The following is a 12,640-nucleotide window of genomic DNA, read 5'->3' on the forward strand; positions in this document are numbered from 1 at the left end:
ACTCAAAGAAAAAACAAGTCAAAACAGGAAACACGCTCGATTAAAAAAAAAAAAGTGAAAAAAATGTAGTTGTGAAATAAAATAGAGCACGAAAAAAGTTGTCCGATATAAGTTAGCTGTTTATTCCAATTTGTACTTGACGTAATTCAATAGACCACGGAAAACCTGCGCATGTCCGTTGAAGGGAGCGATTCGTGGAATGTAAACGTTTTCTACACTTTTTTTTTTTTCATAATCTGGTTAATTAGTGTCGGATCAATAATCTAGTGGAAAAAATTTAAAAAACCTATCAATATAGAAATTACGCAGGGGGTGATGGTTGTACAACTCCGCCGCTTTTTTTATCTACTTTTATCCTACAAATTTTTTTATTTATAACTCCTTTTCCCAAACTTATCGTGTCAAAGAGAGTCGGCCGCCATTTAAATTTTCCAATACATCGGTAAACATTGTTTTTCGAGCTGATTAAACATGTTACATTGAATAAAAACACTAAAAACATATCCAGTTAGGTAAAGTAACTTATCTTGCCTTTGATAACATTTGTTATATATTTGTTTTGAAAACTTTTTCTAATCTTTGTGTACAGTAATACAAACCCGGATTCCATATTGCAATTTTTTAATGGAATAAAACAGTGAAGAAGAGAAAATGTTAAAAGAAAAAAAAATGTAAAATAAATTAAACTATCATTTCCAATTCCCGGGCATAGTCAATAGCTTGTTCAGCTAATTTCTTGGCTGGTATGACGTCTTCGGTTTCTTTCTGTTGATCTTTGACGTTAAAATAAAAGTAATTATCATTGGATAGGGTCCATGTTCGCTGTTTGGAATATTCGCGGATTGGAGCATGACTCTCAAAAAACAGCATTCGGGCCGCTTCGTTCAGGGCCAATTTCTCGTAGGCTTTTTCAATACAAGCGGCAATTTCATCTCGAATTGTGTTCAGTAAAATGTCCATAAAAAAGTTATAGCTCTCCGCCGGCACCGAATCCCGGCCGATAAAAACCTTGTTGTAGCAACCTTCCATGAGATATTGTTCAATCGATACTGGGTGTTTGATGTAAATGTTATTTTGAATGTCCCTGACCGGCAACAGTTCCAACTCGGTATGAAATTCGGCAAGTCGGTTTTGCGAAAGCAAACAGAGAAGGTTCAATCCCAATAACTGGTATTTATAATTGGAATCTGGCAGATTATCCTTATAGTCCATATAATAACATTTCAACTGGGCCATGTAACGTTGAAAAGCAGGGATATCCTGGCGTAAAATACTCCATTGAGCCCCAATTTCCAAAATATCGCGGGCCACAAGCAGTTCTTGTTTCGATGGTTCTGCTTCGTCAGTTGGTAAAAACGTTACACTGGTTAAAGCAATTTTGAGTTTGGATAATAATGCTCCACAATTATCTAAGTTCGGTGGTTTTTTGTCCCATTCTCGCTTCAGATTTTGGTACATAGTAACAATTTCTTTCAGGGTCACCATTTCGTTCTCCTCTTATTTTCTTTTTCGAAATTAGTAAAAAATCACGCTTGACACAGCAGAAAATATTACCGGAAGTGGATGAAATCTCGTTGAAACGTGTTTTCAAAATACTATTCCTTTTTTTTTTTTTTTTTTTTTCCCCCTTTCTTTTTTAATTATTTAATTATTTTAACTTTTGGATACTCATACATTTCTTATTAAATATTTAACTTAATTTTTTAAAAACTTTTGACGAAAAACGACGTTAATTATTAAGAGTTGACGCAAGGGACGCAACTCATATAGACACGGCCAAAACACTGAGAAGTTGAAAAAAAATAATTAAAATCTATTAAAATCTAATATTATTAATAAATAAATAAAAATAATTAAAATCTATTAAAAATCCAATATTTCCTAACAAATTTAAGATAAACCCCGAATTTTATCATATTAAAAGCAGAATAATATATTTTTTCAATAATTTTTAATAGAAGTTTAAATTTTCAAAAAAGTCAGGTACCAAATTTTCGCCGAAGTACGCATTAAACAAAACTTTAAATACTAAAAAAATGTTTTGAAACCAATTAAATTAATTTTTTATGCCTAAATAAGGTTTTGAATGATTTTCTATATGCAAAAATATTAGAATCTTAATACTTGAATATCAAATGACCAGTCAAGAATTTAATTGGTGTTTTTTTTTTTTAGTTCTCTCACACTTCAAGAATACCAGGGTCGGAAAGTAAGATTGAGAAGTCAGCGCCTACACGGAGGGGCACTCTGATCAGCAAAAAGTGTCCCGTGGGCGTTCCCTGGTAAGGACGACTTAGGCGATAAAATAATCCCTTCTCACAAGGCCTGGGGAGGTGGACCTCCTAGAACTGTACAGAAGTAAACTCCCACAGTAAAATCAACAGGGACCGGATCATCACAAAAATGATTTACTCACTTTTGATCTTGGGGGCACAGCATAAAAATCCCCAACTGGAATCTTCACCATGGAAACTTGTTAAAACTATGGAAACTTCTTCCAGTTACAATAAAAAAAAAAAAGAAAGTTTATCATGAGAACTCCTACAAGTTTTTGCTATTAGAAATAACGAGTTCGTATTTTGTTTAATTCCATGTTAATTAAAGGGCAAAAAGGTCCTGTTGTAGAGGGTTTAACAACCAGTTCTAAAAACCGGTTGACCGTAAAACAAAATTAGACCCAAACGAAGAAAAAGAAGAATGCAGAGTGTTTAGTTTAAAAGGATGGTAGGAACCGTCTTTGTTTATTGATAACCCAAAAGGAACTATTGTCAAAAAAACAAAAAACAAAGAAAAATGAAAGGAGAAAGGTAGATTGTCAGGATCAGGAGCTGAACGTCAGTGGTATTTAGCAGGGAGACCTTCAGCAGGCTGCTGAGGTGGACGTCGGTGGTATCTGGCAGGGAGACTGGATTTAGCAATAGACGTAAGTCCTGTATTTACTTGGGAAGGTAAATTTTCTCCCACAACGGGTCTGTCTGGTTGAAGGGATGGACGTTTCTAGGGTTGGATCTAACTCTTTTTGCGCTGGCTGTGATGGTGTGGCTGTTGGACCAGGTTTGGCTGATGGGTCGAGGCAGATCCTGTCCCTTGCTGTGTTTTTCTCAGAAAGGCTGGTTTGGCTCTGTCGATGGAGATGGTGTCTGTTCAACTTCCTTGGTCAATGGTGAGATGTTTCTCTGAACGTTTCAAAACCTTAAAAGGACCTTGGTAAGCTGGTGTCAGTGGTCATGTCATTACGGATGAAAATGAATTCAGTTCTGTGGCTGATGTGGAATGTGGGTGGTTGATGATGATTGCCTAGGTGGTGTACACTTCAATTGGGCCATTTTATGGCGTAGTTCCTGAGTAAAGGGATTTACGGTAATAGGGTTAGGCATGGTATCCTCAAAAAATTGGCCGGGCAGAGAGAGTGTCGTGCTGAAGACTATTTCTGCTGGGGTACAACCCAAGTCTTCTTTGAGAGAATTTCGGATCGACAGAAGAATCAAAGGTATCTTATCTACCCAGTTGCTGGTGGGATATTTTGTGGAGTTTTAGTGTCCAGTGGAATCTTTCGACAAGGCCATTGGCATAAGGATGATAAGTGTTGGTCTTAATATGTTTGACGCCAAGCAGTTGGGTAAATTCTTGAAAGAGTAAGGATTGGAACTATCGGGAGAAGTCGACTATATCGATATGGATATGGCTGAAACGTGCGTCGGGGTTGCTGAATGTGCATGGTGGGGATTTTGTGTGTCGGTGTACTTTGCATTTCTGGCACTCAAGGCAAGTTGATACTCAGTCACAGATGTCAGTATTCATGTTGGGTCACACAAAACGATCAGCAATTAGCTTGACCCTAGCACGTTTGCTGGGATGTGATAATCCGTGAAGATGGTTGAAGATTTGTCTTCTGAGTGTTGGAGGTATGTAGGGTCTGGGATGTTCCAGTTTTGTATCACAGTACAAAGTCTTGTTGTAAAAGGGGTCGGAAATTCCTTCAGCTGCAGAGATGGAGGGTTGTATCAGATTCCTGGGCCTCTGCTATCAGGTCCTGGCTGAGTGGGCTATTTTCTAATGAGTTGACATTGGATCTGGACAAGGCATCCACAACAGTGTTGTTGCTTCCTTTAACATACCGGATATCAGAGGTGAACTTTGAGATGTAGTTCAGATATCTGATTTCGTGGGCGGAATATTTGTCAGAGTTGTTTGACAGGGAAGTTGTCAGCGGTTTGTGGTCAGTCAAGACCGTGAAGTTCCAACCCTCCTGTAGGTGTCAAAAGTATTTGATGGTGAGATATATTGCCAGGAGTTCTTTCGAGAAAGTGCTATATCTGGACTGAGTTGGCAATAGTTTTGTGGAGAAAAATGCAATTGGTGTTTTGCTTGTTCTACCACAGTTCCCACTCCAGTATCTGAAGCATCTGTTGCAAGGTATATTTGAGTCTGTGTATCCTCATTTAGGTGTGCTAACTTAGTAAAGTTAGCTAACTCAGTAAAGTTAGCTAACTTAGTAAAGTTAGCTAAGGCAGTTTTTGCGGCTGGAAATGCCTTTTCCTTGTTGCCCTCCAGGGTGATAGCTTTGTTTTTTTCTCTGGAGGTGATTCGTCAGGGGGGTGAGGAGGTCTGAGTATCCGAAGATGAATCGTCGGCAAAATTTTACCATCCCCAATGAACGTCATAGTTGCTTTATGGATGTGGGCTGTGGAAAATCCTGTATAGCCTCTATTTTTGCAGGAAGTGGAGTGATTCTATGGGCATTTGTGTGGTGTCCGAGAAAATCTATCTGTTAGGCCCCAAATTCACATTTGTCAGGGTTGATTCAGAGACCATAATGTTTCAGACGGTGAAACACTTTCTCTAGGTGTTTCTCGTGAGCATCTGCATCTTTGTATGCATGTTATATCGCATATCCCTCCATATTTACATGTCGGTAGTACTTGGTGAACAGTAGTCTGAGATATCGGAAATTTTTCTGTCTCTATGTCTATCCTCGTGGCCATGTCACTAGTAAGGGTGCTGGAGGTAAACATTTCGTCTGGGCTGACGTTATCCGCCTGATAGTCATGGACCCGAACCTTGGATTAACCACTAAGGAGGCTGTCCTATCAGCAGGCGCAAAGTACTGGAACTGCTGTATTGCCATTTGGTGAATGGATTCTGGACCATGCATTAGTCTCTGGTGGGGCCTCTCGATGCCATACTAGTGAGTAATTGTTACGGCTTTACCTTTTCATGTGCTACAAAAAAAAAAATTTCCTGTCTTTTTCTCTCTTACTTTCCATCTCTATCCTGCTCTAACCAAGTATGCCAACCTGTTCCACAAATCCCAAAACCTCCACATGAAACATCTCCAGAAAAAAAACTCGAATAAACCTAGAACCCCATCTTCCAACGTAGACCCTCACTACCATGTTTCCTTCTCCAACATCAGAGGTCTACGTTCCAACCTTCCAGAGGTTGAAACCCAATTACAGGAGATGAAACCGGACATATTCTTTCTAAGCGAAACTGGAATAGGGCCGACCACTTCCCTAGATGAGTTCATAATTAACGGATACTCTAACTTAGCATCTAAATCTGACTCTCAAGATCGCCATGGGCATGGAATATGTGCCTACATTAAAGATGGCTTCCCATGTGGCAGGGATATCTCTAGAGAAGATCCTAATTTACCTTATATGTGCTTCCGGGTTGCACTTGCTTACACCACTGCATTTACATTTGCCCTCTATCGGCCCCATAACAGCGGAGTTACTATCTTTAAGAGCATATCTGAGAAAATAGACTACATCCTGTCTGCACATCCCTCGGCTAACATCCACATCTGCGGTGACTTCAACATCCATAACGTGGAATGGCTGACCCACTACAATAAGATGGACGATGAGGGGAGGTTCTGTCATGATTTTGCCATTGCTTATGACCTCACTCAGATTGTTCGTGAGCCCACCCGTGTGCTCGATACTACAGGTCAATATGCAAGCCTCCTAGACCTTTTTCTCTCAACTTCCCCTGAGCTATGTTCATGTTCCGTTCTTTCTCCTCTAGGATCCTCAAACCACTCCGTCGTATCAGTTAAGATAAAAATGAAATGTAATAAGTCACCAGACATACCACTCCACTGTACTGTATACCGATACTCCATGGCTGACTGGGATAGCTTCTGTACATTCATATCTGATCTACCTCTACATTCCATGTTTAAAAAGGGTGTGTCCTCTATAGTATCAGACCTGACCGAATGGTTAATTGTAGGCATAGTCCGATTCATACCATCTAAAAAATTCCAACAAAAACCTACCAGCCAGCCATGGTTATCCCCAGATTGTGCTGCTGCCATCGCGCACAGAAATCACTTTTTCCATAGCTACCAACGTAATAGATGCACTGAGACTAAAGCTGCTTTCAGGAACGCCAGCAACCACTGTAAAAGAGTAATAAAAAATGCAAGAGAGCTATATGCCCAGTTTGTTAAATCCAAAGTAGCTGATCAGCGGCTTGGTTCCCACCAGTTTTGGCAAATAACAAATAGGATCCTGAACAGAAGTGTGCGTTCTATCCCAACCATTACCAATGGACCAGAGGTCATCTCGTCAGCTTCAGACAAGGCCAAACTATTTGCCAAGAACTTTGCAGCTAATTCTACCCTATGCGACGAAGGCCATCAAACCCCCATATTTCCTCCTATAACACAGAACATGCTAGGTAATATACAAATATCTATGCATGAGGTCGCCAAACTAATCAAGAACCTTGATCCCAGTAAAGCAATTGGTCCTGACGGCATCCCAATTATAGTGTTAAAAAAGCTTCAACCAGAACTTGCTCCCATATTTACGAAACTGTTTAAGCATTGCCTTAAGGAGAAGTGCTTTCCAACACCCTGGAAAACCTCACTAGTATGTCCTGTATTTAAGAATTCAGGTGATAAGTCATCTCCCTCTCAGTACAGACCAATAAGTCTCCTGTATGTTATGAGTAAGTTGTTGGAATCCATATTAAATAGAGAAATAGTCAACCACCCCAGCAGAAATAACCTTCTTAGTGACATGCAATATGGTTTCTGTTCTGCAAGATCTACCGCAGATGTGCTAACGGTTATATCTCATTAGATTGGCGAATCTCTTGACAAAGGCTTCCTTTCTAGGGAAATTGCTCTTGACAGATCAAAGGCCTTCGACAAGGTATGGCATAAGGGTCTACTTCACAAGATTTCCAGCTACGGTATAACTGGAAATGTTTTCTAAACCATTAAATCATTTCTCTCTGATAGGCTGTAAATGACAAAGTTCTCTCTGATTCTCTTTCCTCTGATCACGAGCGCGTGGTTCAGTGGGGGAAGACGTGGGTGTGTTACCTTTAATGCATCTAAAACCAAGCTCCTATCTTTACATCATCAACGCTCTGATCCCCATCTGCCATCAATTAAAATGGATGGCTCTCATCTAGGAGAAGCCCCATGTTTTGACAAGCTTCTGGGCTTGACCTTCACTCCTGATCTGAAATGGAACACGTACATCAAGTCTATTGCCAAGGTCGCTGGAAAGATTCTGGGATCCTTCTACTGCTCCAGAAGATATCACACTACTGAGGCAATTCTCTATCTATATAAAAGCCAAGTACGTCCAAGAATGGAATACTGTTGCAACTTTCCCCACTCTTTATCTATGACTAAATCAAAACGTAGATTCCATGAACAAAGCTTCTTTCTTAGAACTGCATGCCTGTGGAACTCTGTTCCGTCTGCCTGCTTCCCACCTGACTACAATCTGGATGTCTTCAAGTCCAACGTAAAGAAATTCCTGATGAACCGCCCCCTTAAGTAGACACTTTATTAAATCTCCACATTAACTTACTGTACTTGCAATAACCCTTATCCCTGAGTGGCTTCCGGGCCTTGATAAGTGGTGACCTTGTAAAAAAAAAAAAAATGAATAAACCAGAAACCAGCAGGGGCACCGACAGTGACAATAATGGCGATGCTAAGACAAAACCGTTCGTCGATACAACGCAAATGAACTCACTAAATACACACAACTTCAAATTCCATTTTTTCATGTACACACATCAATAGGATAACTCGCACCTCAACAAAGAAAATCGCCAGAGAAAGCCATACATGAAAAGAAAAACCAAATACAAAACACAAACATCGCAATAAACGCAACTCCTGCAGCATATAAACACAAATATCTATTTCACAAAACACTGCAACCATACAACACCGACTAGATTATGTTCACAATTTTATTAGCTTTAAATCGATACAACACATGCATACAACCAACAGACGATTCTCTACAACACATTAAAGCACAAAAAACAAACACAATTAAAAAGTAAAACACAAGTGATCAAAACTATTTTTGCCTTCACCTACATCCATGTCATGACTATAAAAGCGTCAGCCTTCTTGACAAACAAGCAAATAGGCCCATGTAAGCCGAGCTGTGAACTTTGCTTTGTTCAGCAGCCAGTAGCAGCTTACCCCTTGCTAGCAACACTAGCTATTAAGGATCGCCGCACGCGCTAAGCCACATTCCTGCATCACTGCACCTCACCGCCGAGTCAAATCAACACCCCACCAGCTTTCATACCGATGTGCTACCACCACCGCTGCCATCGTCAAGACTATCCTGACATGCCAAACAGTTTGTTTCACGATCGCTTAAACTTTAAATAAATGTTTAAACTTAACCCCTTTCGTTTGTCAATTTCTTGTTTTCCATATGCTCAGTTTTGTATATAACATGCATAAACATATGGCAGGCCACGCAGAACTTCGTCCATCAACCTCTGAAATGTCTGTGCTGCATTACGCAGTCTGAAGGGCATTGTTAGAAATTCAAACAGTCCAAAAGGGGCTGTGACTGCTGCCTTTGGAATGTCCTCTGTAGCAACAGGAATTTTGTAATATGCCTTAGTCAAGTCGATTTTCGAGAAGATACGAGCCTCCTGCCGGCCTGAAGCAAAGTCATGGATATGTGGGACCAGATACCGATCAGGCACTGTTGACGCATTGAGTTTCCGATAGTCCACACAGACTCTGAATTCCCCGTCAGGTTTAGGTACCAAGTGGAGTGATTAGGCATATGGACTGTCTGAGGGACAGATGATGTTGTCTGATAACATCTCCTCAAAGACCTTTGTAGCATATGCCATCTTGTGTGGAGGGAGTCGTCTTGGCCACAAGAATGCTGGTGGTCTGGTCGTCTTAATGTGGTGTTGAGTTTGGTGTTCCCCTGCGTCAGTAGACTTAATATGCTCGGTGATGTCTTTGTACCAGCACAGGATTTCTGTGTAACGTGGGTTGTTGTGTTGTCAAACAGGGTCCTTGTCTTTATATGAACAGCCAGGTTATAATAGGCCAAGAAATCCGCACCGAGCAAAGGTGTTTTGACGTAAATGACCACTTGAGATCATGCCTGAGGTTGATGTTGAGTGTCAATTCTTAGAGACATATGATGGAACCATTTGCTGCCCAAAGCTGAAACGGGGTGGGTTTTAAGCAGATTTGTTGGTGGGTGGTATTACGCTGACGGCTGCACTAGTGGCAACTACGAAATTTAGGCCATTGTTATGGTCCCACATGTAGAAAAGATGACTATGTGAGTGTGTACCAACAGGGGTCATCATCGCTGCCTGCTGGTTTATTCATTTCCCTGTGTCTTTTGGTGTCTGTAGGGGGGTTGGCACTTGCGAGCCTGTTCGCAAAAGTGTTGGTGGTACCAGCATTTATCTGGGCCATTACTCCCTCCTCAACTTGAGCTTCGATTCCGAGTGTGTGGTGCATTGCTTTGATTTCAAGTATGTGGTACTGAGTTTTGTTGCCTCTGGAGTAGGGAGAATTTTAGATCCTTCAGCTCTGCTTGTAACTGAGCCATCTCCTCTTCGAGGCGCTGTGTAGGGCTTGGAGATCATTTTATAAAAAAGTATACAGATGACATTTTTTTGATCTAGAGGAATAACTCCATTCAGATAAAAAATTTTGGTCTTCAATTCAAACAGAGGATGAGTCAATTTCACATAAAAAATTATTTTACATGTTTATTATTTATATGCATGTTTGCATATGTCATCGAAGCATAGACCCTGGAAGTTGCAGAGGATGAAATTTATTGATATGCATTCCATTCCTATGACATTAACTAGCCAATAGCATAGGTGTTAAAGCACAAACCACACTCCAAATTACATCCAAGAACAAAATTAGATTTTTCTTTCAAAACCAACTCTCAGCAGAAAAGTAAAAAGACAAAAATAACTGTCACACCTCTATGATTTATATCTCTTTTTTCACCTTAAAATAAAACCATGCACTGGAAGTCGGTAAAATGTAATTGAAGCAAAGATTTTCATCAAGAAAAGAATTGAAAAAAATGAATACACAGTTAACATTTTCTTTGCCTCTTTGACTTTGGGCAACTCATCTCACATACACATGCACCTAACAAAAAGCAACACACACACACAGATGCCTTTAAAAAAATTTTTTTTATTACATTTTCACCCCAAACAAGACACATTGCCACTTTGATGTAGGGGGCTACTATTAGGGACACAGGCTACAGTGGTATTAGGTGGGGAGTTGGGCAGCAAAATGTCGGTTCACATTACACTTGAACTTCTGCATGTCAGTACAGTTGGGGAAGCAGGAATCTGGCAGGAAGTTCCAAAGTCTAGCGGTTCTGGGGAAGAAACTACTGGAGTAGAAGGCTCTCTTACATCTAGAGATCTCTACTGTGAAGAGGTGGGATTGTACTGCTTGTCGGGTTTGTCGGGGGTATTTACGTAGAGGGGGTACAAGTGCTTACAGCTCGTCGGAACATACACCGTTAAAGTGTAGAACAGGTAGAGGGATGCTACATTGCATCGATGGGACAGAGGCTGAAGCTTGGATTGTAGTTCAGGACCTATTAGGTTGGCGACTCTCTTTTGAACCTTGTCTAGGAGTGAGAGACTAGTAGCAGATGCACCGGCCCAAATATGACAACAATACTCCATACATGGGCGAATGGTGGCCTTATAGAGGTATAGGATACTTTCAGGGGTCAGTAGCTTTCTAGCACGGTAGAGAACCTACCTTTTTCGCAGCGGTCCTGATAATGCTCTCAATGTAATTGTTCCAACTCATGTTTCCTGTGAACGTTAGGCTGAGGAGTTTAAAAGATGTGCTTTCAGATAAAGAGTCTTTGGCCATTGCTATTGATGGTAGAAAAGGTTTCTTGTAATTATTGAAGGAAACAAGTTTAGTTTGGCAGCATTGAATGTGACCATCCATTTTTGTCCCCATTCCACTACAGATTGGAGGTCATTCTCTAGTGTTTTTGCCATTTATTTAGATATGTGTTCATTTGGTTTCCTGTTGTGTCTGTTATAGAGCATGGTGTCATTAGCATATATACCCATCTCACAGACAATTTTGTCAGGGAGGTCATTTATGAATATTAGGAATAATAGAGGTCCAAGGATAGACCTCTGAGGCACTCCCGCATTTATATCATATTGTTTAGATGTACGGCCATCGAGGTGATTGAGGAAAGCCATATCAATTCTCAACCCACACCCGCATGCACACACACACACACACACACACACACACACAGACATACACGTATACATGCTGACAAAAAGCTCAACTCATATACGCAATTGTATGCTTATGCACTCTAACATAAGCCAGTACATACACACACAAGCACTTACATCATACATGCATACACACACACTCAAACTACTGACATATAAACACATTTTATTATTTTCTAACTGAACGTTTCAAATAATTAAAATGTCTTGTTATTAAAATGTCTTGTTATTAAAATGTCTTGTTATTAAAATGTCTTGTTATTAAAATGTCTTGTTATTTTGTGCATATAAACATCTTGTCTTCAATATTTTCTTCTTTCATTCAACTTTCATGTTTTTATCTACCTTTTGCACTGTTTTCTAATATTTTTATAACAATTTGTCAGTATAGATCTAAATTGGATTGCAACGGTTCGAGATGCAGTTCATGTTCAGAAGGATGCCGGCTCAATCTGACCAGAATGAGAACTGCCTACTAGACACGATGTTCAGATGTCTTTGATCTCTCTATATAAAGGTTTGTCAAAAATTCTAATGTAAGGATATTTCTCATTAGAAATAAACTCTGACAAAATATTTAAAAAATGGTATGCTGTTGCCTAAATCCTTCCAGCACATCCCCCAGGCTGTAGATAGGAGCACCTCCTTTATTAATAGAGGACAGTATTTAATAAAATTTGAAAAGTTTGAAACATTTGAAATGTTTGAACAGTTTAAGATGTTTAAAAAGTTTGAAAAGTTTGAAACGTTTGAAGTGTTTAAAAAGTTTGAAAAGTTTTAAAAAGTTTCAAAAGTTTCAAACTTTTGAAACATTTGACAAGTGGAGCAAACAACAAATCAAATTTGAGAAGATAAAAGAAACTGATTCCCTAAGGAGAAAAAGACCACGATAGGTTGCCAAGATGTTTAGTTTCCCAGATGGTAGTATATATGACAAGAGAAGAGATCACATTAATTAAGAATGCTGCCCTAAAAGAGGCAGAAAATGACTTCCTATCAAGAAAGAGGAAACTATAAGGAGACAAGAGTCTAGATGGGAGAGGCAAGATAAGTGGATGTATCGGCT

The 12,640-nt window shown here is 39.8% G+C and overlaps 1 protein-coding gene across 1 annotated transcript; it reads right to left on the reverse strand.

Annotated features, from left to right (window-relative positions):
- Positions 1-490: 490 nt before the first annotated feature.
- Positions 491-1,588, reverse strand: LOC145285999 (26S proteasome non-ATPase regulatory subunit 8-like). The gene has a single exon (XM_080134592.1). The coding sequence runs from the start codon at positions 1,483-1,485 to the stop codon at positions 682-684; it is 804 nt and encodes a 267-aa protein (XP_079990718.1). The 5' UTR covers positions 1,486-1,588; the 3' UTR covers positions 491-681.
- Positions 1,589-12,640: the final 11,052 nt, after the last annotated feature.

Source organism: Euprymna scolopes, chromosome 10 (assembly GCF_053919585.1).
Source record: "Euprymna scolopes isolate OS-2025 chromosome 10, ASM5391958v1, whole genome shotgun sequence".
Classification (NCBI taxonomy): domain Eukaryota; kingdom Metazoa; phylum Mollusca; class Cephalopoda; order Sepiida; family Sepiolidae; genus Euprymna; species Euprymna scolopes.

Coding starts and splice junctions, on each gene's coding strand:
- LOC145285999 (XM_080134592.1), bottom strand. CDS start 1,485: ATGGTGACCCTGAAAGAAATTGTTACTATGTACCAAAATCTGAAGCGA.